The following is a 27,210-nucleotide window of genomic DNA, read 5'->3' as shown; positions in this document are numbered from 1 at the left end:
ACTCACCCAATCCCAGCGGCCCTACTAGCGGACGCACGTTCCGAGGGCAGCGTTGCGGGGGGAGGGGTGAAGGGGGCAGCGAGCTCAAGCCCCGCCCCACGGGGGGGGTCCCGCGAGCCCCGCGTGGGGCGCGCGCGCGTGACCTACGTGAACGTTCGGCCTGTGGAACGTGGTAAATCGAGGCGGGGTGGAACCAGGCTACTGTGGCCCCGGGAGAGGGCCAGGGAGAGCGCGCGGGGCGGGGCGGGGCGGGGCCAGCCTCGCCCCCTTCTCGTGCTGTGTGTTTTGAAGGTCACCCAGCCTCTTGTTGCTGCAGCTGCTCCCAGCCCCGCAGAACTCACTCGGTGCGCCCGGTTCCGGGGGACTCTTCCCCGCCGGCTGGAGCAGGTGCCCCACGCCGCGCTCTCTGCGGAAGAGGGACGTCGCCACCAGCCTTTCAACCATGACCTCCTTCACGATCCACTCCTTCCGGGAGATGATGAAAGTCTTGCTGAGCTCATCCAACTTTGATCGGGTGTTAAGTAAGGTGTGGTTGTAGGTAGGAATGGATTGATGCTTGGCACTTGCGTAGCTTTTGTTCTATGAGGAGTTTCAGAGTAGCAGCCGTGTTAGTCTGTATTCGCAAAAGAAGCGAGGGGTACTTGTGGCACCTTAGAGACTAACAGATTTATTTGAGCCTAAGCTTTCCTGCATCCAGTGAAGGGAGCTGTAGCTCATGAAAGCTTATGCTCAAATACTCCTTTTCTTTTTGTTATATGAGGAGTGCATCCTCCAGAGTGTATCAGCAGTTGGTGTGTAGATATTAAACATATACATATGTAGGTTTGGCAGAATTCGATTTTTTTTTGTATAATTTTGATGGATACTGTCAATGTTTATTTTAAAGCATCTTTCTATATTTAAATTTGCACAGTTGTGGGAAAATTCTGGGGGCGATTAAACAATGATTATTTAATGTAGCTGTTGAGATTCAAAAAGTTAAAGCACATGTCAACAAAACATGTCAAAGTATGGAAAGTAAATAACCTGAAATCATACTCTAAATTCTCTATCCGCATTTTTCTTGCTTTACTTGTCTGTACATTTTGATTATTATGGATGGAAATATTTTATCAGTAAAAATCTAATCCATCTAAGTCAGTGGTTTTCAACCTGTAGTCCATAGACCCTTCTGGGTCCATAGGCTATGTCTAAGGAGTCAGCGAATGGTTGGCATTACCATAGAACAGTGTTTTAAAACCCATGGTCTGCAGACTACACCTAAGATTTCTAAAGGGGTCTGTACCTCCATTTTAAATTTTTTAGAGGTTTACTAATGAAAAAAGGTTGAAAACCACCGTTCTAAACCTATATATATGCAGCACAAAGTCACTGTCTTGAGAGACTTACAAACTAAAATCCCAGTTGGATCTTCTCAGTTTAAATCCATAGGATTGTAGTAGGGGCCTGTCCATTCTAGGAGATGCAATTGCAAAATTGAGGCCAAAAAGTATGATCCTGCAAGCTCTCACATGAGTACTGCTTCCTTACATGAGAATTCAGTGGGACGAGTTGCATGATTTAGGCCTACTTTTGTGAATAAGGGTTTGCAGGATCTATTCCTGATTGGCCAGTACACAGAAAAAGGGGGTGGGATGCAATGAAATGTTTAGACGGAATTCTGACTTTTTAAACTGCTGCTGTCTGAATCCATGATATCCAGAATTTGTATTTAGGCCTCTATCTGACATTTGTACTGAAAGTAAAATTCTTTTTCTTGAACCCTGACTTTCCAAAATAAATTGTCCCCTGACGCGTTTGTAAATGTCAGGAGCGACTTATGGTTTGGATTGTTCAGATTAGGGTTTTTAATAATCAGTATTCTTCTCCTCTTCGTGCTATATTTTAACAGACTAGGCAATAACACAGGAGAGGTTGTTTAAAATGTTATTTCACAATAGCTATAATACCTTTCTGTTTTAGGGGCTTTCTAGCAGTGGCTGAAGCCAGGCCTACATCTAAAATTTAGGTTGACCTATCTATGCTGATCAGAGGTGTAAAAAATTCACACCCTGAGAGACATCGTTAAACTGACCTAATCCCCAGCGTAGACAGCACTAGATTGATGGAAGAATTTTTCTGTCAACTTAACTGCTGTTTCTCGGAGAGGTGGATTTAGTAGAGCAACAAAATAACTCCTTCAGTTGATGTAGTTAAATGTCTTCTCTACAGTGGTTCACCTGCACCACTGTAATGTTTCTAATACAGACATACCCTTGGAACTCCATTGTAGGGGTTTTTTTTAAATGTTTCAGTGATACCAATCAATAGTGAACTGATAATGTTATGAATATATTCGTCAAAAATAGGACATACATATGCCATCTTTAGTAGAATATTACTACTTCCAAATGTATAGTAAGAATCTCTTACTGAAATAACTTAGTATTTCCACCTCTGTGACATTTCATCCTAAAGTCACTTTGAATGATTTATTTAAAAAATAATTTTGCAGGGATGAATGTAGTTACAGAAACTGTACTTTTCCCAGTTTTGTGGGGCACCTTATGTCCACTGTTCTCATTTTGTAATATGCAAAATTTTCAGTTGTTCCAACTGGAATCAAGAGAATGTATTTTAAATGCTGTAGAATAACAACTTCTATGCATTAGAATCAATTAACTAGCCTCTTGGGGCTTGTCTGCATGGGGAAATTTACCTACATAATTATTCTGCTATGGTTATTCAATACCTTCCCATGTGGGCATTTTTATTCTCAGAATAAGAGTTCAACACAGGGAGTTATACTAGTGTAATTATACTAGTAAATTTTCCCATGGTGAAGCCCTGAATATGTTGGGCTAACACTTCAAAGTATTCCTTTCAAAATACTGATTTAGTTCCATTATTTAAATTGATGTTGCTTCACTTTAAGGATTACTCAGACATTGCTGATTTTCATTCTGTCAACAAGAGGCTACGCAACTGTGCTAGCCAACAATGTGGGGAAAAATCAAAGCAAACACTTAGTAGTAACTTTCTATTAGCTTTAAGCCAGGTATAAAGTCAGACAAGTCAACTTTCCATTTTGAATAGAGTTCAGTAGAGTCTGAATCAAGCAACTACTGAAATCTCAAGATGATTACAATAAACTGACAGTGTCCATATTTGAGACACAAGATGGGTGAGGTAATATCTTTTATTGAACCAGCTTCTGTTAGTGAGAGAGACAAGCTTTTGAGCTTACACAGAGCTCTTGTTTAGGTGAAGTTGGTCCAGTAAAAGAACAGGTTTAAGAATTTTATTAAGATTATGTTAAAATAAAAAGAAAACGGTATATTATTCACCCATTTTGTTTCACCAATATCCTGGAACCGACATGGCTACCCCAACACTGCATACAATGTGCATATTTGTTTTTATAGGAGGTATACATTTCCCTAGGGAAACAATTTGCAACTGGAGATTTATAGAAACATCTGGCTTGACACTTAAACCATAATGGTTTAATCCTTTATTTTTCTCTTCCCCTCATTAGTCTAAAAACTGAACCAAGATTTACTTTCAAGTTGGTCTGTTTACTTTGAGAGCAGTCACTAGACTCGTAATTGTCCGTATGTTTCTCCTTATTGAGATTTTGAGTTAATAGAATTTTGTTCCTCTTTTCTGTTTGTTCAGATGACAGTTCTTTCTGCAACTCCTGGAAAGGTTGTTTGTGAAATGAAAATAGAGGAGGAGCACACAAACAGAGGTGGCACCTTGCATGGAGGTTTGACTGCCACACTGGTAGATGTAGTGTCAACAGCAGCATTGTTGTACACAGAAAGAGGAATACCTGGGGTCAGTGTGGATATGAACATTACGTATGTATTGAACATGCTTACTGTCAAATGTTAGATCTTAATGTTTGATGTGTTCTACTAACAGGGCCTGGATTCTGCTAAGTTTCTTTTCCATGATCTAGCTACCACTTTAGTGACAAACTGCAGTCTATTCTGAAAGAACAACTTCTAATAAAGTCATTATAGATCCTGTTTGGGAATATCATCATGTGGTTGAGACACTAGTTTGAGGCACTCAAATGTTCTTTAAGCTCCCTCTTTTATTATGTTTGGTTTAATGCCTTAGTTACTTCTAGGTAACAAAGTCCAAATTCTATAATCTTCTCATGCATGGAATTTCAGTGGGAATATCAGTGTGAACTCTGCCTGAGGAGAAGCTGCAAGATTCAGGCCTGTGAAAAGGTGCAAGAGGTTAAGTACAAACTGACTATGGTAGCTCCTTCAAAAAATAATTTTAAACGGATGAATGTTCCCTGATTTGTAGCATGTTGTTGTATAAAACAATTGTTCTGTTTTTCATTCAAGATACATGTCTGCTGCTAAGACTGGGGAAGAGATATTGATCACTGCTCAGATTTTGAAGCAAGGAAGAAGTCTTGCCTTTGCCAGCGTGGATGTAACAAACAAGGCAACGGGAAAGCTTGTGGCACAAGGCAGACATACAAAACACCTTGGGCATTAATATAAGAAAATTATATCTAAAAAGGAAAGTTTGTGCTTAAGATGCTAGCATTGAATTTTTTTTTTCTAATTTAAGCTGTATCAAGTCACCACGACATGAAGGCAGTTAAGAGGTCTATGTAAAATGAATTGGTCTCAGTCCCATTCCTAGTGGACAAGTGTTCACATTGTAATTGGCACTAATTCTGAGCTTGTTGCAGTCTTGGTAGAGAGACCAAAAACTGAAGAGACAGGAAGACCAATGTATTTCTTTTGTGCCTGAAGAGAAGGTCAATGTTCAGGCTCACTGGTGGGACTGGGTGGGGAAGCTTTCTGCTCCCATTCTGAACCTCTCTCATGAAAACATGGTTCCAGTCTCTAGGGCTGTCAGTTCATAACCTTTCAAAAACTAAAGCAACTAACAAACTGCATTTTTTTTTGTCCTATGCTACCAAGTGTTAAAGTAACAGGTGTTACAAGTTTAGTATTGCTGTTTTAAATTATTAATCTGAAATAAGAATATTTTGCAAATGGGAAATGTAATACATTGAGAACATAGATAAGTCTTTATATCTGGCAAATGCCTAACTCATTAAAAAAATTCAATAAATATTCAAGAAGTACACCTTTAATAAAAGCTCTCATACTACTACATTAAGTAAGCTCATTCAGCCCGGATGAACAAACTATTTTCTCTGTGAAAAGTTGTATAGTTATATTGTGCTAGAGCAGTGTTTCTCAACCAGTGGCTCATGACCTCTAGGGGTGGGATTGTGCATCACAAAATGCAATCAGGAGCGTTATGAGGTGTTGAAAATTTCAAAACCATTCTGAAGCAAATTACATTTCCAAAATAACTTTAGCGGCAGCCAAAACCGTCAAAGTGTTTGAGGTCAAATAGTAGTAGTTGTATTAGAGAGTTATCACTGGCATTTTTTTATTCTTTAATATAAAATGCAAGGGGGTTAACTTTTTCTAAAATGACCATTACCTCCTTTTTAAAAATTAATGTATTTAAATATGGCATAGCTCTGTATTTAAAAGCTCTGTATATAAAAGTCTGTCATTCTTGCCAAGGCAAATTGACCCAGTCAGTGCTTTCTTCTTATATACAGTAAAGTGGGAAAAAAAATCTTTCCTATTTTTGCCATTTAATTCATTTTTAAAAAAAAAAAGCTTTTCCAGTGACCAGTATCTGTTTCATTTACAGAACTATCCTACATTAACCATTTAGTGAAAATCAATGTTAATGAATAGTATTACACCCACTTTGTTTTAACGGACTGAAAGAAAATCTGCCATTCTGTAATTATATACCTTTGTCTTAAAGAGGCTATTGCCTTATCTGTGCACTGAAACAAATCAAGCTCTGTCTGCATGCCATCTAATAAAAGCCTAGGCGCTTCCCACATGGAATCAAATACTGTTACTGCTGTAGAGGAGTAAATAATGAGGAAGTGATGAACTGAATATTTTATTTGCAAAAGTTGACTAAATTAATCAACTCTATGACTAAGGTTAAAAATTAATCAGTAAGGTGAACTATTGCAGCAAATAGTTTAGCCACTGCCCTCATATCAGTCAAAACTTCCATTTTCTTCATTGCTGCTTATGTTGGTGAGGGACTAGAGAATGAGCAGGTCTGTATTCAGAAGGCATCTGCATAGCTTTAGAAACAGAAATTAGACTCCACTGGGAGTCATCCTGTGTAATGACTGCAGGATCATGCCATTAGCATTTACTTTTGCTGTAACTCTAATACAGTCGTTCATGTTGCGTTAGTCCCTGTTGCATAATTAAGAAAATGGGACATAAGTGTTGTTAAGCAGGCCAGATGAATCTGTTAACTGATTTTTAAAGTATCTTTGAATGTTTATATTCCTCACAGTTTATGCCGTTTAATAAATGAAAATGGGGTGGAGGAGAGGAAGATGGCTTAAAAATGTTGGGTGGTGCTAGCACTTCATAGGTTCTCTATTCAAATCTCTCAGCTCTTGGTCTGTAGGCCAGAACCAGACCCTTACACGACCAGGGTTGCCAAGTCTCCAGGAATTAAAGATTGTCATGTGATAACCTTCAGGACTAGGCAATGCTATGCTCCACTACCTTACTGAGATAATCATTAAGTATTTTTAAGAATCTCATTACTTTCAAAAGTTATGGTGTATGAATTTAGCTTTTTATGCCACACATGCCTTTTCATTTTCTTTTGAAAAAGAATATTTAGTTTCTTTAGGGAAAGACTTACTAGAAGTATGTGAAGTGTCATCTTTGGGTGTCAAGTGATTTGATTAAAAATGTATGTGAAGCATTGCCATTTAGAGTTAAATCAGTGCTCACTGCAAACAGACTTCCATTTAGAACAATCTGGCAGATTGTCAAAGGCACTTCTCGTTTCCTGAAATGTTGTTTTGAGTGTTGAGAGTTTTAGGGGAAAAACAACACCTAACTGGAAAAAAAGAGTAGTCAGTGCTGTTAGATAACTGGATCTCTGATTGCCTGCACAGTCCCTGTGTCTATGCACCCAGCTAGCCGATTACCTACTGCCCTGAGACTGGCTTCTGTCTAATGACTACTTACTTTCAAACACTCATTTCTGGTCTCAGCAGAAGTAAAACTCTAGGGAAACAAATCATTGCTAGCAACAGTGAATGGCTGTGGATACAGAAGAAGAGCTATTATTATACAGACAGATCAGAAGAAGTTTTATGCTCTAGAGTAAGAAGCATGTGTAACGAGGTATGGAGAAACTTATCCGCACTAGTGTTCTCTTCATGCTTTTCTGACTTGTCTTGTGATTACTGCTATCCAAGCCCTTTGGCTGTACTTATGAAGCCTCTCGTTTTCATCACTTCCTTTCCCCTAATTAGCCCACAATAGTTTCACTTGGTCTGATCATTTTTATTCACTTACCTACATTCTTCCTTTATGTTATAATGCTGTTATAAATGTTTATAGGAATTATAGTGACAAAATTCAGAATTATTTTCTAGGGGGTAGATGCTGTATATCAGCTATTCATTCATACCATGTGAATGTCATATTTTAGACAGTTTGACTTTATACATGTAACCTGTTCAATAAAATAGAATTTACATTTATTTATATTGCACTCAGAGTCAGCTTCTGATATCCCTACTCTGAATAAGTTTCCCCAATTGAATTGGCAGAGATTATTTAAAATAAGGGACTAATCATTTTGAGTAAAGAGACCAGAAACTGAGTGCAAGTTAGTCATATATACCTCAGTGTAATAGCAGTAACAAGTAACTATGAAATAGAAATACCAGATCACATGTTAGTAAAAATGACAAAGCAGTAAGTGGAATAATGCCAGATCTGAATGGTTTAAATTCGTGTATCAATATAAAAGGTTATTCTCTATCTGGGTTTATAACAAACACACCAAAAGATTGAGAATAATATTTTTGGACCTCCCCAGTGTCGAGGTCCCATTAAAAATAGGGAAATAGTTAATCCATACAGTTTGCACATTTGGTTAACAGTGTGGACATACAAAAGTTAACCTTACATATTCCCACACACACTGATGCACAAGACACATGGACTTTCTCCATATACATATAACTATAAAAAACCCTCAAAAGTTAAAGTTTAAAAAAGAATGTTAACATTTCAAAGTAAACACTAAACACAATCTTAATTTACTCCCATTTTGTATATGCATTAGGACACTGCCTTTCATTGCATAATCATATACTCTTTCCCACAAGACCCTTCAACGGAAAAAATATCAAGTGAACTCAGATGATCCTCTGCATTGTTCATCAGTGAGATTCACAACCATGGTTTTCAGAGCCACAGCACAGACCTTGACTATTTGAGCTGAAGGAGTAACTCCATTAGCTGGTGTACTATCCTGTGTAATGTACTGAATCAACAAGTTACATATAGAATCACAGACTTTAAGGTCAGAAGGGACCATTATGATAGTCTAGTCTGACCTGCACAACGCAGGCCACAGAATCTCACCCACCCACTCCTGTAACAAACCCCTAACCTAGGTCTGAGCTACTGAAGTCCTCAAATCGTGGTTTAAAGACTTCAAGGTGCAGAGAATCCTCCAGCAAGTGACCTGTGCCCCACGCTGCAGAGGAAGATAAAAAACCCCCAGGGCCTCTGCCAATCTGCCCTGGAGGAAAATTCCTTCCTGACCCCAAAATCTGGCAGTCAGCTAATCCCTGAGCATGTGGGCAAGACTCACCAGACACCCAGGAAAGAATTCTCTGAAGTAACTCAGATCCCATCCCATCACAGGCCATTGGGCATATTTACCGCTAATAGTCAAAGGTCAATTAATTGCCAAAATTAGGCTATCCCATCATACCATCCCCTCCATAAATTTATCAAGCTTAGTCTTGAAGCCAGATGTGTTTTGCCCCCACTGCTCCCCTTGGAAGGTTGTTCCAGAACATCACTCCTCTGATGGTTAGAAACGATCTAATTTCAAGTCTAAACTTCCTGATGGCCAGTTTATATCCATTTGTTTTTGTGTCCACATTGGTACTGAGCTTAAATAATTCCTCTCCCTCCTTGGTATCTCCCCTCAGCCTTCTTTTGGTTAGGCTAAACAAGCCAAGCTCTGAGTCTCCCTTCATAAGACAGGTTTTCCATTCCTCGGATCATCCTAGTAGCCCTGTTCTCTGTACCTGTTCCAGTTTAAATTCATCCTTCTTAAACATGGGAGACCAGAACTGCACACAGTATTCCAGATGAGGTCTCACCAGTACCTTGTATAACGCTACTAACACCTCCTTATCTTTACTGGAAATACCTCACCTGATGCATCCCAAGACCGCATTAGCTTTTTTCACAGCCATATCACATTGGCAGCTCATAGTCATCCTGTGATCAACCAATACTCCGAGGTCCTTCTCCTCCTCTGTTACTTCCAAGTGATGAACCCCCAGTTTATAACAAAAAAGTCTTATTAATCCCTAAATGCATGACCTTGCACTTTTCACTATTAAATTTCATCCTGTTACTATTACTCCAGTTTTTCAAGGTCATCCAGATCTTCCTGTATGATATCCCCATCCCTCTCTGTATTAGCAATACTTCCCAGCTTTGTGTCATCCACAAACTTTATTAACACATTCCCACTTTTTGTGCCATGGTCAGTATTAAAAAGATTAAATAAGACTGGTCCCAAAACCAGTCCCTGAGGAACTTCACTAGTAACCTCCTTCCAGCCTGACAGTTCACCTTTCAGTATGACCTGGTGTAGTCTCCCCTTTAACCAGTTCCTTATCCACCTTTCAATTTTCATATTGATCCCCATCTTTTCCAATTTAGCTAATAATTCTCCATGTGGAACCGTATCAAATACCTTACTGAAATCAAGGTAAATTAGATCCACTGCATTTCCTTTGTCTAAAAAAATCTGTTACCTTCTCAAAGAAGGTAGGTTTTACATGAACTACCTTTTGTGAAACCATGTTGTATTTTGTCCCAATTACCATTGACCTTAAGGTCCTTAACTACTTTCTCCTTCAAAATTTTTTCCAAAACCTTGCATACTACAGATGTCAAACTAACAGGCCTGTAGTTACCCAGATCACTTTTTTTTCCCTTTTCTTAAAAATAGGAACTATGTTAGCAATTCTCCAGTCATACGGTACAACCCCTGAGTTTGGAGATTCATTAAAAAATTTTGCTAGTTGGGCTTGCAATTTCAGGTGCCAGTTCCTTTAATATTCATGAATAAAGATTATCTGGGCCCCCCCATTTAGTCCTGTTAAGCTGTTAAGAGGTTAGCTTCTTCCTCAGAAGTGGTAATATCTACCTCCATATCCCCATTCCCATTTGTCATTTTACCATTATCCCTAAGCTCCTCATTAAAGACTGAGGCAAAGTATTTGTTTAGATATTGGGCCATGCCTAGATTATCCTTAACCTCCACTCCATCCTCAGTGTTTAGAGGTCCCACTTCTTCTTTCTTTGTTTTCTTATTTATATGATTATTGAACCTTTTACTATTGGTTTTAATTCCCTTTGCAAGGTCCAACTCTACATGGCTTTTGGTCTCTCTCACTTTATCTGTACATGTTCTGACCTCAATAAGGTAGCTTTCCTTGGTGATCCCTCCCATCTTCCGCTCCTTGTAGGCTTTCTGCTTTTTCTTAATCACCTCTCTGAGATGCTTGCTCATTCAGCTTGGTCTACAACTCCTGCCTATGAATTTTTTTCCCCTTTCTTGAGATGTAGGCTTCTGATAGTTTCTGCAACTTTGACTTGAAGTAATTCCAGGCCTCCTCCGCCTTTAGATCCAAACTTCAGTCCAATCCACTTCCCTAACTAAGGTAGCATATGCAGCAATAGCCCCATTTTTGCAGACAGCATACTCAAGCATATGGATAGGACGTTGTTTGAGGCAACTTTACTGTAAACACTTGTACCCGCCATATTAGAGAACTGTGTAAGCATATAAAGCCTTGCTCAGTAATAATGGTTGTGAAGTGCACATAATACCAGCCAGTAGTACTACAATAGAACTCCAGATCTTCTTCCCAATCCAGTATTTCCATTTTGGGTCTCTCCCCACCCTATAGGAAAATTTCATTTCTATGTGATTGCTTTGGAATTCAGAAAATGAAGGTGCATCCAATAAGCTCTCTATGCAAGTAGAAATCTGTGGTTTGTAACTACCAAAACTAGATAGACTGGACTTTCACAAGGATAGCCAATGGCACATTCTTCTTCCCAGCACTATCATCTTGCTTAATTTCAGTGTTACTTTACACCACAGAACTACCAGAGCTGTTTGAAAAGTTAAAATTAGCAAAACTTTCAACTTTTCATTAGCCTTGTTAACAGGTTTAAAAAGTGTTTCTGCTCAATAAATCAAGCTGAGGCAGAGATCGAGCATGTAAAATTTCAGCCAAACCAGTTAGTTTAGCATTGTTCTGAGCATTTGGAAGCATGTGCTTAATAAACAGAAGTGTTATATTACCGAAATGTGTTACAACTGCTTGATGTATGATGCATCATTTAATGTATCAATTTAAGTGTAATCTAGTAAAGATCTGGGGAATGGATTTTATTTAAAAGTATAATGGAGGAATAAAGTAGTATCAGTTATTCAGTAGGTGGATAAGACGTAAAAACCTAGTTCAACCTTCAGTAAGCTCCTGGCTCCAGCCCCTTCTCAGACCCACTCTTCCCTCCCACCCCAAATGCAACCATTTCCTCATGCTAGCTCGTGTGCCACAGTAACTACTTACCGGTTTCTTCAGCTGGACAAAAAACTACATTACTTAGTAGGTTAGGAGTGCAGATTTAGCATTTTGAGGCTTAAGAGCATTATAAAGTGATTGCCCCATAAACTCATATTCCATAGTTGGTAGGTAAGCATCCTCTTCTGCAAGCATCCTTTTCCACTGCCAAGATACATGGAAAACTTGAACCAACCACAGATACTCCTAACCAGTCTGCTCTGTTGTACCCAAATCCCTGCCCAGATTTCAATTCCTATTATATTCAGACTTAAGAGCCACAAGAGAATTCTCCTGCCAAGAATCAAGTAGGACTCCTGCTACAACATACAGGGTGCGTAGTGAGAACAGCCTCACAGAATCTGTCTTTTTCCTATTAGACTGTTTAAGGACATACAAGGGAGGTGTACATGTGTCAAAGAATGTTAACTAAACAGCTCAACCTTTTAAGAAGCCTATGTTTTGGGTGTTTATGCAGAGCTGCTACACATACTTAAGTTAGCACAATTATGCTTCATAAAAGATTTAATAAAATGAACCCTACCCTTTAGAGTTGTGAAGATTGCATCAGCTCACACACACACCTCTAGCAGAATATGACCCCAAAGATGGCCTAAAAATAATAGCTCAATGACAAACTGCTCTCATAGGGTGGGAACTTTAAAACCAGAATAGTCAGTGTTGTCCATAGTTGGAGATACATTGACAAAATGAGGCAGTGAGAAATTCAACATCCTTCCTAAATGCGAGGTCTCTCCTTTCCTCTCCTCTTGGGAAGGGCACAAAAGATGGTGAATCCCCTTCCCAGAGCAAGAGATTTAAGACTCAAATACTGAAGGGGGTGGGGGGGTGAAGCCAGCCTCCTAATCCTTCCCTGGGAGTCAGAAGGCTCCAATGACATCCCAACCCACCTATTAAAACCTGTTTCCCTTTCTCCTTTCCTGACAAACTTCTACAGTTATGTTACTTGTCAATTCAACATCCTCAGGAAGTTGAAAGCTTGGTAGTGATATAATAGATTTAATTTATCAAAGTGTGTAAGAAATAGTGTATAGCTTGGAATAGGCAGTGTTTTAAGAGTATACTACTGTTTAAATTGAGGTCTCTGCCACATAATGTAGGTCTGATACCTGTACATCTGTAAGATTCCCATACAAATCCATAAGAAAACAGCAATATGATCGAGTACAGATTACTTTCTGTAACAGAATTTTAAATTAAGATGAAGGATCTGGCCACTGTGGATAAACCTGTAGATGTCCTCATAAACCAGTATCTTGATTTTCTTTTACAACTGTTAAAAGATTCTATAATTAGAAACACCAATTCCCTCACTAACTCTTATCCTTTGCCTTATTTGCTTGTCAGTGACCAGAATCTCAACTGAGATGGCCACTGCCACACCCTATAATTAAAGTTTGATCAAGGACAGAGTGAAACACTAATTTCCACCTGAGATGTATTGCCCAAGACAACATATGAGCAACCTTGAACAGTTCATTAGTAGGTTACACTGTTCAAACAAGACTGTTAAAGACAATATTCTAGAAGGTGAACCGAAGTTTCACCAAGCTGTAGTCTTACAGGTCACTGAAAAGAAACACACTGATCCTGCCAGCACTACCGGCAGTTATGCTAATTTTCAAGTTTTCATGCCTAGCAGCATTTTTCAGGATCAGGCCCTAAAACAACAGAAGTAGGGGAAAGAGTAAGCAATATTTTCTTAATAAATTGAAATTATGTAATTTCACTTCAGCAGCCCTTCAGTTTGTTTTGGGGGACTTGCCAGGACAAAAGGTGGGGGGTGGGGGGGAAATCAGTAGAATTCACAGTGGTTCTGGCACACCAGCATGCCCTTAAGTGAATTCAGCTGCTTTGGGTATCTAGTTTATTATTAATGTTGTCACATCACTATATTTTTAAATGCCAGACTGATATTACCAAAACCATATCAGAGATGCTGAGAACCTGTTTTTGCCACTAATTTTCACTGGAGAAATTATGCTTAGACTGTTCTACAAGCTTTAAGTCTGAAATATTTGTGGATGACATATTGTAAGACAATAATATGAGCTAGGTAATTAAACTCATGAGCTTTGCATAAAATGAACATTGTCATCTTTCACCTAATTTATTTAATTTCCAATTTTTCCAATTCCAAACAAAAGCTAAATACAAATTTAAACAGGTAAGCACTAGTTTTACCCAAAGGGAGCAGGCTTATACAGATTTACTCCAGTAAAGTACTCAACCCTTAAGCAAAGCCTTCTTTGTCATCAAAACTATACAGTAGTCTTCATTTCATTGCACAGTCTTAAAATGTTCTGCCAGAACCAACTTTTGACACTCCAAACACTATTTTACAGTGAAGTTCACAACTGCTTTATAACGTCTATTTCAAAAACCCTCAATGGGTTTTCAATAGGAAATGTTTTAGAAACCAGTATTTCCTGCAGTTCGCCAGCAAGTTTACAAGTCTCAACTCTCAAGAAAAAATAATCCTCTACCAACAACATGGTTTCTGCAGCTACTATTTTACTTTAATTTTAGCTGCTTTAACTACTTCAGACTCCAGGTCTGCCTCAATCTGTATAAATGTATCCAACTCAACAGAATACTCTTTTATACAGTTATACAGCAACTTGGGGAAAGATCCAAAAGTGAAAGTGCCAGTAAACTTAAACATGGCCCAGCAAAATTAAAAAAAGGCAAGAAATGCCTACACTGAATGAGATGCTTTTTTCCTTATAAGAATTCTTTCCCCACATTTACATTTCTATTGTAACAGCCACTTTTCTGTTCATTAGAATGAATCGGATAGTGCTCTCTGATACAATCATATTAACAGCAAGGCTATAAGGCTTTTATACCCGTTACATTCACTTCTCACCCTCCAAATACTGATGACTAACAACATTAGATGTTAGGGGGCATGATCAGCACAAATGGAAACACCACCACAAATGATCACCTTGTGCTTTCAGATACATTTGTTTCAGTGTACAACAGTCCTTTCATTTCACATTTTAGTAAGATGCTGACGCAATGCAAAAATATGCAGAGCATCCTCTCTTTCCCAAGGTCCATGCAGAAAACATTTAAAAAAATTGTAAAGTTCTGATACACAAATGATTAAAAAATAATCCAGGATGATCAAGTTTCACAATGTATAGTGTTCTGAACATGAGTCCATTTTCTTCTAAATTCTGAAAGAATGAAGTGGTGAGGAAAGTGAATTCACTACTGCATTCTGTGATCTTCCCCATTTTGCTGGCCAGTACCCTACTCTGGCATGTAAGGATGGAGGTGATCCTCTATGGTACCAACCGCCCAGTGGGTGAGCTGTTCCTGTGGCAGGTACAGGCAGATGCTGCATAACTTGAAGATAGTAGCTTTGTTTTTTGGAGTCTGGGGGGGGAGGGGGGAGAGAAAAAACACCAACACACAAACAAGTATTTAGTTTGTTCAGACCTAACGTAGTCAAACAAAGAGTTACATTTTCACAGGTTTAATATTTACCCTTCCCCATTTAAAACACTCCCTAAAAATAAATGAGATTATTACAACCACTCTGCTTCATCCCCTTCTGTGTATGTAGACTGATCAAAATATTGGACAATGACGAACTATTTAACAAGTTTTTACAAGCATGAGTGGGATTTAACAAGTAGCATAGTGTCTTTGTAGGAGGGGCTACCAATTTAGACTTCTTGTGTGAAGATTTAACATTAGCTCTATAACAATGAAGAGATTCTCCAGAATATATTTTCATACAAAAATAAGTTATTCAGTTCTACATGGGGAAGGTATGCAGCCACATCATCGCAGGCTGAGATCTCAGCTCTCAAACTAAATTGAATATAATCTGGTCAGCATGCAGAATGGAGAGGCAGCGCTATATTCTCTTCAGTACCAAATCAGTACCCCAATATTAAGGTACACTGTTTGAGCTCCCCCTGAAGATTTTAATGGCTACAGGTTGTCAGGATCTCCTGAAGATCACTTGGCATTTTGAGACTAAAGATGGTAGCTGCAGTGGTTCCTAGCCAGGAAACAGTTTGGATAATTAGAGTTCACCAATTTCCTCCAATAGTTTCAAATAGATACTGTACTTGCTTCCTGTTCTGTCAGTTGCAGTTAAACTATTAAAATAAGATGCTGTTTTCAACCCCAGGATTGCGGAGTTTGCCTCAGTTTACATTAATGAGTTTACATTAGATAAAACTTCTTTAAACTGCCTAGAAAGGTTGTGGAATCTCCATAATTGGAGTTTTAAGGGCAGGTCCAACAAACATCTGTCAGGGATGGTCTAGATCAGTGGTTCTCAACCTATTTACCACAGTATATGCAGTTCTATATTATGTAGGCCACATCCATACAATATATACTACTTGTATGCCAGAGGATGTCACAAGGGCTGCAGTTATGGGATGACTGGGCCACAGGGGGCCCATATGTTGAGAATTACTGGTCTAGATAATACTTAGTCCTGTCTTGACTGCAGGGGAGTAGACTAGTCGACTGAGTTCCTTTCCAGTTCTATGATTCTAGGAGTACAGGGAATTGAGCACCTTAAAAATTGTTAGATGTTTTGAAAGAGGATGCCAGTTAGGATACTACTCCTGTCTAATGGAGATTTTTCTGAAGTTTGATATAAGAAACATGGCAAGGCTCCAAATAGGCCTCTGACTGATCACTGGCCCGAGTGGGAGGGATGTTTGACAGCGATCATTTTGTATGTACAAGAATTAAGTCTTCGACAATGTTTAGAATGTTTAGAAGATGAAAGTGTTACAAAACCTCTGAACTGTTTTTCCAATAATTCTTCATTCCAACTGTAAGTTGTGAGTTGAGTAACTTAATGAAACTACAAAAAGGATTACACAAAATTGCTCTGACTTTCCAAAATATAAGGAATCTGTTTTAGCAGTTATTTCCAATAGATTCCATAACACAAAAGCCCTGAATCAATCTTATTTGGCAACATTTTTTGCTTATATCCAGTTGTTGCATCTTTAAGTCTTCAGAATGGTGGTTTGTTGTAACACCACTTAACTGCAAGCATAAGACCACGGCAATTTTGTTCATGTAAACTTAGATAATTAAATACTTACAACTAGATCACTTATAAACCTTTGGACAATTATTCTCCTTTCATGTATTTACAAAAGGATAAAGTGTTCTCTCATAAGATAAGATTTAATATTCCAGGTCCTTAAAAGTGTGAAGAGGACAAGCTTACCTGCAAGTGCTGTCTGTCAATGAAGAGAAACACTGACTGGTTAGGATTGTTGATAACAATTCCAGTCTTGTCCTTTCGGCTCAGAACATGCAGAAACTGTTTTTCATAGTCACCATGATGAAATTCAAACTTGGCCTGTACAGGAATAAAGGCAGTGTTTACAAACAAAATTAAATTACTAACATTCTGTGTTTTGATTTGAGTAGTAAAAGTTAGAGCTGATCCCTCTGTACTGCTCAGATTTAAGCTTGGGGGAAGAAACACTATGATCAGTTTTACTGCTACCCATTAGGTTTTTAAACAGTGGTGAACGTGACCAGAGATGTACATTTCATTCTGCTACTGGACAGAGACATAAGCAGTGCAGAGGCACATGAGCAAGCTGCATTATTATAACGAAGAAAAAAAAGCTCTAGGTTTATTTTGCACAACTGACAGCACTTGAGTATTGTCAGTTTTTCCTGTAGTATGGGTGTCAAATGTGAAAGGGGGAGGGAGGAGAGAAGAGAAAATATTTGAAAAAGTTGAAGTTCAATTGATAAAAATTGACAAGGCAACTGAAGGATATTTTTAGGTACTACACACTTGGCCATTTGAAATGGACTTTCAAATTAACTGTGTCCTTGTAAGAACTCCAAATGGAGTAATTATCTTGCTTGATGAGTGTTGCTCCTGAACTCTTAGACTTCGTCTGAGCAAACTTGCATCCATTTAGCTATATCAGTTTCAACATGCACATCTAGCTAAAATGGTGCAAGTCTGCTTAGACCAGACCTTAAGAGTTAGACTTTTTACAGTGTGTAGCTAGTAAGAGCAGTAGGGATAAAAATTACTAATTTCAAAGGCATCAAATTACATCAAGAATGGAAGAACTATTTGCAAATGCAAAACATACATACATTAGCATTGCTTTAGAGGCTGTCAGATTAAGAAACATTTTAACAAAACAGATTCCTTTTTACACCCTGAACTACTAAAACTTCTACTTTAGTAGAGTTACATTCTCAGAACCAGGGTTTTTTTGCATTTACTCAGCTTAGACAAGAAAAATAGTGTCTACAATACTTCACTTTCTGGTTCTCATGCACTAGCACTATACACTGTAGAGCAGACAACTTCCAAGGCTTGTCAATGGTGTTAAAAAAAACCCCACCCATTAAGTAAGTCCTTACCCTCCTTGTTTTTTTTTTTATTTGCTGTAGGTGAAAAACTGATAGGGTAGTGACTTGGGAGAATTTGACATCTGAGCAACTTTCCCAGCCCTCAATTGAGGAAGAATGGGGTGTTTGAGTATTCTGCTGAAACAGAGAAATTTTATAGACCTCTGGAAGATGTCAAGAAATATATTCAACATCTCCCCTTCAACAGAGAACTGGGAAAGAAGCAACTTATGATTCTACTCATTGTGAGTGGGCAAGTTAAACTGGGTCAAAGTCTTCATGGGACACATCCCTCACTAACATTTTGAAATGTCACGGTATTTGTCAAGTAAAATATAAGCTTTAAGACTTCAGACAATTTACACACTGTTAGGCAGCACTACAGGGCACAAGTATTTTTATCTGCAGTCACTTTTAGTTGCAGGTGCGTTCAGTTTTAAGAAGATAAAATATTTAGTAGAATTCAAAAAAAAAATCACTTATTTTTACAGAAAACTAGGGGCCATCATGTATGCTGCACAGTAAAGTCCTTATCACTGTTTTATAAATCTAAGAGTATTTAGATTTTATATGAAAGAATGATTTATTTAACTTTACTTTGACTCGAAGCTTGAAGTGAGATTTGTGTGAAGTTTGTTTGCCTTTCGTTAGGGAACACCAATATTGCTCTCTGATATTTCAAATGTAGCTGAAATTAAGACAGGTGGCTGCTTAAATAAAAAGTGGAGTTACAAGCAGTTTCAGGTGCTCTGCCAGCTTTCCTTTCCACTTCGCAGCTTTACAATCAAGTTTTCCTTTTGCTTCTCACACAGCTTATTTATGAAACACAAACAAGGGAAGTGATGCTGACTATAGACTTAAACAAGTTGACAAACAAGTTAGTAAACTCAAGGAATAATGTAGTCCCTCACTCGGACATTGTAGGTGTTAACCATAACAAGGATACATTAAAAAAAAATGTAGACAGAGGAGCCATTTCAACCCAGTGTCTAACAAGAACTTTATCTCGTTTTGTTAGAACAGCTTTGTATCACTGATGGCAGCACAACACTTGGAATTGCTTATTGCCCGTTAAGCAATAGCAAGGAGCATAAAGCATAAAATATTTTCAATATCTTAATGTAATAAGCTATGGCTGGCTGTGGAACATGTACATAACTCATTAACTTCAAGCCAAGAAACGAAAGAGGAATAGCATCTAAACGTTAGTCATTCCCCTCTTCCATTTATCAAACATTATTAAATACAACTCCACTTGTTGGGGAACATTCATTGTTATCTAAAGGAGGTTGAAGTAATAAGGTTTGGATTGTATGGAAAACAGGGATGTCTAATTCCAGTTTCTGCATCTTCTAATGTATGCAATTCCAACTTTTGTGAATATCTTTCAGATGCTAAAAGTCTGCCAATACTACTATTCGAATGAGTAACAGAAAGAAGTATGCACTCAATATTTTAGCTGCTTTGTAACAGAAGTAGCCAATAAATTTTCAAGCATTTATAAAGTAATCATCACTAGTATCTGACACCAATTTATTGGTTATGAAAATGAATATACTTTCACAAGCAACATGTACAACATGTTCGCTATCACTCTAGTTCAAAAGAGAATACATTTATGCTAAGTAAAGGCCTGATCCTGCATCACTGAAGTCAATGGGAGCTTAACCCTGGACTTCAATGAGCACAAGCTCAGGACCAAAGAGGAGCAGTGTGACAATACTTGAACTAAAAATCCTTTCCCATATCCTATGGTGAGCTGAAGCTGCTCGCATATTCACCTAATGCAAGACAGCTCATAGCAGCTATGTTTGTAATAGCATTAAGTTGGCAGGAACTCACTATACACTGCTACAAAGAGCCTAAGGAACAAGTTGGCATTTTACAGGAAATATTAAAATCTTAACATTTCAAATAAGTTAATGGTTTTTTTTAAAATTTACAAAATACCTGAACAGGCCTATAGGGCTCATCATCAGATCCCTTCCACCGAGAAAACAGGAGACAGACTATCTTCTCAATATCATTCCGAGGCCAAAGAATGAAGTCCATCTCCTGAGTACATCCAATCACATCCTGTAAGAAGGAGTTGAGTGGTTCACTTGTAAATTACTCTTATAGCATGATCAGTGTAAGAGCAAACAGAATTCACTTTTACATAAGGTAACAATGTTCACAATTCTTAAATTTGTCTCCACATTCTTCCATCCTAACCCACTATTTTATCCGATTTACTTGTTATATCTAGTCTGAGAAAGCAAATGCTTTGGGACAAGAACTGGGAGAAATTTTCGGTCTGCACAAGAGCTAGCAGAGAACTAGCTGGCTTTTTTACATGCTACTGCAAAATAAGTGTTACATAACAGTCCCCAGTTTTACAACTTCTAGTCTCAAAGAGGCTTATTATAAATTTTTTCATGGATTATTTGAGTGTCATACCCTGCGCATAGACTGGTAGCGGGGTGCATGAAGCTGTACTATATCCTTCTGTAGAAGCTCTATGGAACTTTCCAAGGAATAGCTGGAATCCCGCACACCTTTCAGGATATTTTCTTCATAATTATTGGTCATGACTGGTATCACTTCAGACACTTCAAAAAGTGCTGACTTCTTCTTCTAAAAAAAGAATAAAAAAATAGTAGTCACATTAGGGTTCTACCCTTTTTCCAAGCAGTTTGTGATTACAACAATATTTCAAAGCCTGCATGTTTTCCCCCTCAGTGCTAGTGTTGCTTAAGCACTGCATTAGTAGTAAGAAAAGGAGTACTTGTGGCACCTTAGAGACTAACCAATTTATTTGAGCATGAGCTTTCGTGAGCTACAGCTCACTTCATCAGATGTTTACCGTGGAAACTGCAGCAGACTTTATATACACACAGAAATCATGAAACAATACCTCCTCCCACCCCACTGCCCTGCTGGTAATAGCTTATCTAAAGTGATCAACAGGTGGGCCATTTCCAGCACAAATCCAGGTTTTCTCACCCTCCACCCCCCCCCACACAAATTCACTCTCCTGCTGGTGCTAGCCCATCCAAAGTGACAACTCTTTACATAATCAAGTCGGGCTATTTCCTGCATAGATCAAGGTTTTCTCACATCCCCCCCACCCCCATACACACACAAACTCACTCTCCTGCTGGTAGTGTGTCTTGGAGTCATAACTCGGTCTTAAGAAGTTATTTGCAAAACTCTTCAAGACTGAGAATACGTCAAAGAGCTCTATTTAGACAGAAAGAACAGGGAGTACTTGTGGCACCTTACAGACTAACAAATTTATTAGAGCATAAGCTTTCGTGGGCTACAGCCCACTTCATTGGATGCATAGAATGGAACATATAGTAAGAAGATTGTGTGTGTGTGTGTGTATATATACACACACAGTATGTTGGAAATTGCCATACAAACTGTGAGAGGCTAATTAGTTAAGATGAGCTATTATCAGCAGGAGAAAAAAAACTTTTGTCCTGATAATCAAGATGGCCCATTTAGACAGTTGACAAGGTGTGAGGATACTTTGTGTAATGACCCAGCCACTCCCAGTCTCTATTCAAACCCAAATTAATGGTATCTAGTTTTCATATTAATTCAAGCTCAGCAGTTTGGAGTCTGTTTTTGAAGCTTTTGTTGCAAAATTGCCACCCTTAAATCTGTTACTGAGTGGCCAGAAAGGCTGAAGCATTCTCCTACTGTTTTTTGAATGTTAGGATGCCTGATGTCAGATTTGTGTCCACTTATTCTTTTGTGTAGAGACTGTCCTGTTTGGCCAATGTACATGGCAGAGGGGCATTGCTGGCACATGATGGCATATATCACATTGGTAGATGTGCAGGTGAACGAGCCCCTGATGGTATGGCTAATGTGATTAGGTCCTATGATGGTGTCACTTGAATAAATATTTAGACAGATGACTCAGGCCCCAATCCCCACAAAAGTTTTTTACACACATGCTTCAAGTTAAACACATGCACAAGCATTGATGGGACTGGAGCTTTATTGTCTAAAATTGACAGCTGTCGTCTTGACAACAGCTCTAGATACAGATTTCTGCTGGTGAACCAAGTTAATCAAAGGCATTTCACATCTGTAAAGTTGTCAATTTCCATCAAATGGAAGTTTAAGTGTCTCTCCCCTCTACAAAAAGAGCTCCACTATCAGTAGAAGGGAGGCAGATCCAATTTTGGAACAATTCTAAGGGCTAGTCCACACTAGAAGCGCTACAGTGTGCATCTGCAGTCTAAGCCAGACAGAGCTCTCCTGTCAACTTAATTACTCCACCTCCATGAGGGACAGGAGCTATGTCTGCAGAAGCTCTCCCACTGACATAATGTAACTTCACTGGCTCAGGGATGTGGATTATTCACACCCGAGTGACACACATTATACTGAAGTGGTAGTGTAGAAAAGCCTTAATTCTAGCAATCACAGACTGTCAACCAGTGAAGAGTTACTTCATTTTCTAACTCACTTTCACAGCTGATTCTTGCATTGTTTCCATACTGACAGTTACTTATGAACTGCTTCAGCATCTCCCATTCATGAGAACACTTACAGGAACAAAAAGCAGTTTTCCATTGCACATATATCACCTGTAAACAAAGGCTGTTTGCCTGTAGGACTTTCTTATAACTCACTGAGGCTCTTGATTTCTCTTCTGAACACCTCATTAGATATATGGCACATACTCAGTCTCCATAATAGACATTATTTTATCTTCCCCTTTTTTGCATGCTCCAGGCTGGGCTACTCTAAATCTTTCCTACTCCCATTAAGCTTTCAAACACCCTAAGTCTTGGTGTGCATGTACAGGACTGACAGCAAGATGGAATCTGGAATGCTCTACTTGGATGTAAGCAAGGTTTCAGAACAAATATGCATGCATAGAACGCTTCCAAAAAAACATCTAGGAAGTTACACTGGTATTATCACTAGTTTTGAAGCAGACAAAGCTTTTCCTAACTGAGACAATGTAATTGCTATCATTGCTTAAACATTTCTCTTAAATGAGTGGCATATGCTGCCATCTTATTACTGAGCATGGAATCTTTTAGCATGATAATGGCCACGTGAATAAGTTAAGAAGTCATCTTTATTGCCCTATGACATAGCAACTAGAGACCAGTAGGTCTACGCTATCACATTCTCAAGTAGATGTTCACAATTTTAGTTTGTGCTCCATTGAAAAGGCAGAGAAAGGTGTAACGCAGTTTGACCAAAAAAATAATTTTCCCTCAGTTACTTAGATTTTCACTTCCTTAGTGTCTGGTTTTCACAGATCTGTGATTGCTACAATTGTCTATGGAGTTTGTCCAGGAAGAACAGAGGAGACCTGCATATCCATTATCACCAGACATACTCCTAATATCATTTACCATGGATAGATATCACTCTCACAAAACTGAGGTTAGAGTTAGATTTAGACTTAGAGGCTTGTCAAAACTACCTCAGGAAGTTCAGGAAAGGAGCTTTCAGGAAGTAACTGCAGACTAAGGCCATGTCCACACTTCCAAGCAGCATCAACACAGCTGTGTTGCTGTAAAAAAATCACTCATGTAGCCCTGTTATGCTGACATAACAAAACCAGCTCCATCAGAGAGTCTCCCTCGTCACATCACATAGCACTGTGCACATGAGTGCTTATGCCAGCAAAACTTGTGTTGCTCAGGGGATGTTTTTTCCAGACCCCTGAGTGCCAAAAGTATTGCCGACATAAGTGCTAGTATAAACATGGCCTAAAGAAGTGTTTTAAGTCTGCTCAATTTCTTAGCATCACATTCCAGAATACTGAATAGCCTCCTCCCTCATTCCTGGAGTAAACACATAACTTTAACTACTGCAGTTTCATCCTCGTTTTAAATTTGAATTTCTAGGATCATTCATTAGTATGTCAAACTAATTTAATCTAATTCTAAGTGAAAAAATAGTTGCCAAACAGTTAGAACACACATTGAAGATACAAATGCAGGTATAGATGAGTTATCCAAGTACAGACAAACATGACAACATCTGGAAGTTCTGTTCACTGCAGCCAAGCAAATAGAAACTTGTTTTCAAGAATGACAGCAGCAGCTTCGGATATCCATGCAGGTTTATACCATTTCAAGAGGTTTTTTAAAAAGGAAGTCACAATCAACTTCTGTTTTAATCTGATAAAGGTAGTAACTTAAGTAGTTGTTGCAGCCAATTCTCTCTGTCACAACTGTGACTTTCATAAGCACATTAGCATCTAATTCAGGCCCCAAATTAGGCTTTATAGACAAGTTACATACCATACTTTTTAATTCCCTCCCACCCTGGGAAACAATCTATTTGGATGCATGTGTCTCAAGGATGAGTTTACCACTGTGTTACAAGCACATGACAAATGAAAGCCAAAGTCACTTAAAGGCAAACGTTAAGACAGCATAGTGACAAACAGATTTTAAATTTCATTTTTGACCTTGGATCATTTTGCAAAAAAACTGCTAACAGTAAACAAAGAGTTAAAGTCCTATTGTAACAGACAACAAAAGAAGAAAGATTTTAAAATGAAGTTACCTTGTCCTTGAACACAAAGGCAATATACATCTTGAAATCAAACTGGTCAGCTAAAGATTCTTTTTTCTTTCTAAGCTGAGCACGAAGTCTGTTCAGAGCTTGTTTCTTCCGGGAGTTTGGGTCCCCCATTTTGTAACACAGGTGGTACTAAAGCCTTTGGAAACGGTCACTAAACTATGGGCACTTTTTCAGAAGACTCAAGTACAACAGAAACAAGTCATTTTATTCCCACTAATACGACTCAATAGATAAAACGCGAATGTAACCCAAAAAACGCACCTCAGGTAATATTTTATGAGGCTATCATATTAGAGGGGTCAAGAAACAAACTATGTAATTGTCCAACCATGATTGGACAAGAAGCAATTTTGCAACAGTACCAAGAAAAAACAAAACCTAAAAATTCTGAAGAAAATATGCTTGTGTGAAGAGTTTAACCACAGGAATAAGTGGGTGAAAATGAAAAGGAAAAAAAAATCTTATCACGATTTATGTGTACAATAAAAAGCAACTGGCACAAGCCCAATCCATGTGGGGTTATTTGTGCCTTGCTTACCAAAAAAAAAAAAATTAATATATATAAAAAACAAATTACAAATTGCGTTTTACCCCAGCCAGATTCATGACTCTGCTGATTATTATTCTGAGATTTCCACTATTGCTATGTTGCCCCCTTTTTTTCTTTTTTTTTTTTTTAAAGGATTATTACACTTGATGGAGAGCAGAGAAGAGAGTGCAGAGGAGGAGGCGTGCACGTCCCGGGAGGTACGAGATTTCCCTGCCAACAACAAAATCATCAACTACAAACAACATGGTGCTGGTTTGCAGAAGAGCAAAGAGGAAAAACAGCGGAGTCATTTCTAACTTCATCCTGCTCATCATCAGGCACATCATCGCCCTAAGGCTGCCGCTGCCAAGGACAAGAGGGATCATGATGGCCATAGATGACGGGTGGGTGTGGGTGAAGGAACAATAGTATATCGCCTAGAGACTCAAATACGACTTGATCCCTCGGTCCCGACTGTCCCCACCCCTCAGGGTGAGAGTCCTACATTCCCCAACACCCTAGAGTCTCCCTGGGCTGCTGATCCCCCGGGGATCCTCCTCTCTCTGCCGCTGCTGCTGCGCTCCTCAGGGAGCCCGATTTAGCTGGGGCTAGGCATGGCCGATGCTTTTCACTTCCCCTTGGGCCTCTCCCTACACAAGGCGGCGACGGACGGCCTGTGCCTAGGGCAACGAGGCACCGACTCAGTGGCCTGGCGTTCCCCCTCTCACTTCATGGTAGCGACTTTACAGACATGGAGAGGCCGGTGGGTTGTTTTGAAAAACAGGTTTTTGTGGGGAGGGGAAAGGTGCAAATTTTTACCAATTTTTCCCCTGTTTATTTTGAAATTTTGGTGGCAGATTTTTTGCAAAAAAAAAAACAACAACCAAAAAAAACAAAACCAAACAAAAAAAATTACCCTTTTTAGGTTATTTTTGCCTCACTCCAGCCATTTTTTCTAGGGGGTTGGGGCTTCTGAAAGAGTTTTAACCCAAAATAACGTCGTCGGACTAGGTTAAAGAAAAACCACCGATTTTTTTCCTCTCCTCTCAACAAAACACCCCCAAATCCCCCCCAAGCAGGAGACGGAAAGACTCAGGCAGAGACCGAGGCCCACTCGCTACCCGCAGCCGGCGGGCGCAGGAGGAGCAGTGGAGGCGGCGGCGCTGCTAGCAGCACGGGGAGGAGCCATGTCAAGATAAAGCCACGAAGCCGCCGAGCCCCCCCATCCCTGCTGCACTGGACACGGTGACCGGGCCGCCCGCTCTGCCGCTGCTCAGCCCCAGCGTGGTCCCCATAGTCTAGCTCAGCGCCCCGGTGCCGGGGGAGGGGAAATGGTGGCGGAGGCGGCAGCGGAGGAGGGAGGAGGAGGAGGAGGCCGGGTCCCTGCGCTAGCGGCTCCTACGGAGAAGACCAGGCGATGGCGTCGAGTCCCGGCGGCGGGTGCGTGGGGAAGCCTCGCACCGCCTAGGCGTTTCCTCTCAGGCGGCGGCGAGAGCGGAGGCGCCTCTCAGGCCCCGGAGCGACCGGCAGCGACAGGACAGAGCGAGAACAAACAACTTAAAATGGCAGCGCCTGCCCGAGTCACAGACTAGACGCCGCCCGGACTCACTGCGCACAGGCGCGCTCCGCTGGCACGTACCATCTCCCAGCTCTGCGGGGGGGGGGGTGCAGCGCAGGCCTAAGATCCAGCAGGGATCCCATAGTGGCGGCCGAGCTAGTGATGCCTTTGGCAGGGAGGAAAAGCCAGCTTGCGCCCCACGCGTGACAGGGAAGGCGGGGGGGGAAGGGAAGGTTGTGCATCGCATTACGGTAAGGAACCCAGCCCCCCCCCCCCCAAGTTGAGTGCAGGTCACGGGGCTCTAGCGACCCACGTGACCCGCAACCATTGCACCGCTTCCCGCTCGGGGACCCGGATGGAGTTGCTCAATCAGACCCACACTGCTCCACCCCATCGTGTCCCCGCTGCGGGGGGGCAACGTCTCGGGCTCGCCTCTTGCCCCGCCCTTGG

General features: G+C 39.8%; 2 protein-coding genes across 6 annotated transcripts; one reads left to right on the top strand and one right to left on the bottom strand.

Moving 5' to 3' along the window:
* Positions 1-32: 32 nt before the first annotated feature.
* On the top strand, positions 33-13,516 carry ACOT13 (acyl-CoA thioesterase 13). Of its 4 annotated transcripts, none has more exons than XM_073331864.1 (4): positions 33-526; positions 3,658-3,819; positions 4,164-4,223; positions 4,347-4,451. In XM_073331864.1, the coding sequence occupies exons 1-4, from the start codon at positions 443-445 to the stop codon at positions 4,362-4,364; spliced, it is 324 nt and encodes a 107-aa protein (XP_073187965.1). In that variant the 5' UTR covers positions 33-442; the 3' UTR covers positions 4,365-4,451. The 4 variants fall into 4 exon arrangements, with proteins under 4 accessions (XP_073187965.1, XP_073187964.1, XP_073187961.1 ...); XM_073331863.1 differs by having other exon boundaries at positions 4,164-4,232; XM_073331860.1 differs by lacking the exon at positions 4,164-4,223 and having other exon boundaries at positions 46-526; positions 3,658-3,842; positions 4,347-13,514.
* Positions 9,799-26,955, bottom strand: C2H6orf62 (chromosome 2 C6orf62 homolog). Of its 2 annotated transcripts, XM_073331859.1 has the most exons (6): positions 24,656-26,955; positions 23,562-23,651; positions 20,558-20,734; positions 20,069-20,194; positions 16,959-17,093; positions 9,799-15,124 (listed from the first exon to the last, which is right to left on the bottom strand). In XM_073331859.1, exons 1-6 carry the CDS (start codon positions 24,782-24,784, stop codon positions 14,999-15,001), a joined length of 783 nt encoding a protein of 260 aa, XP_073187960.1. In that variant the 5' UTR covers positions 24,785-26,955; the 3' UTR covers positions 9,799-14,998. The 2 variants fall into 2 exon arrangements, with proteins under 2 accessions (XP_073187960.1, XP_073187959.1); XM_073331858.1 differs by lacking the exon at positions 23,562-23,651 and having other exon boundaries at positions 24,656-26,820.
* Positions 26,956-27,210: the final 255 nt, after the last annotated feature.

Source organism: Lepidochelys kempii, chromosome 2, assembly GCF_965140265.1.
Source record: "Lepidochelys kempii isolate rLepKem1 chromosome 2, rLepKem1.hap2, whole genome shotgun sequence".
NCBI classification, from domain to species: Eukaryota; Metazoa; Chordata; order Testudines; family Cheloniidae; genus Lepidochelys; species Lepidochelys kempii.
The sequence above is the reverse complement of the archived record's forward strand: the minus strand, read 5'-3'. Positions and strand labels throughout refer to the sequence as shown.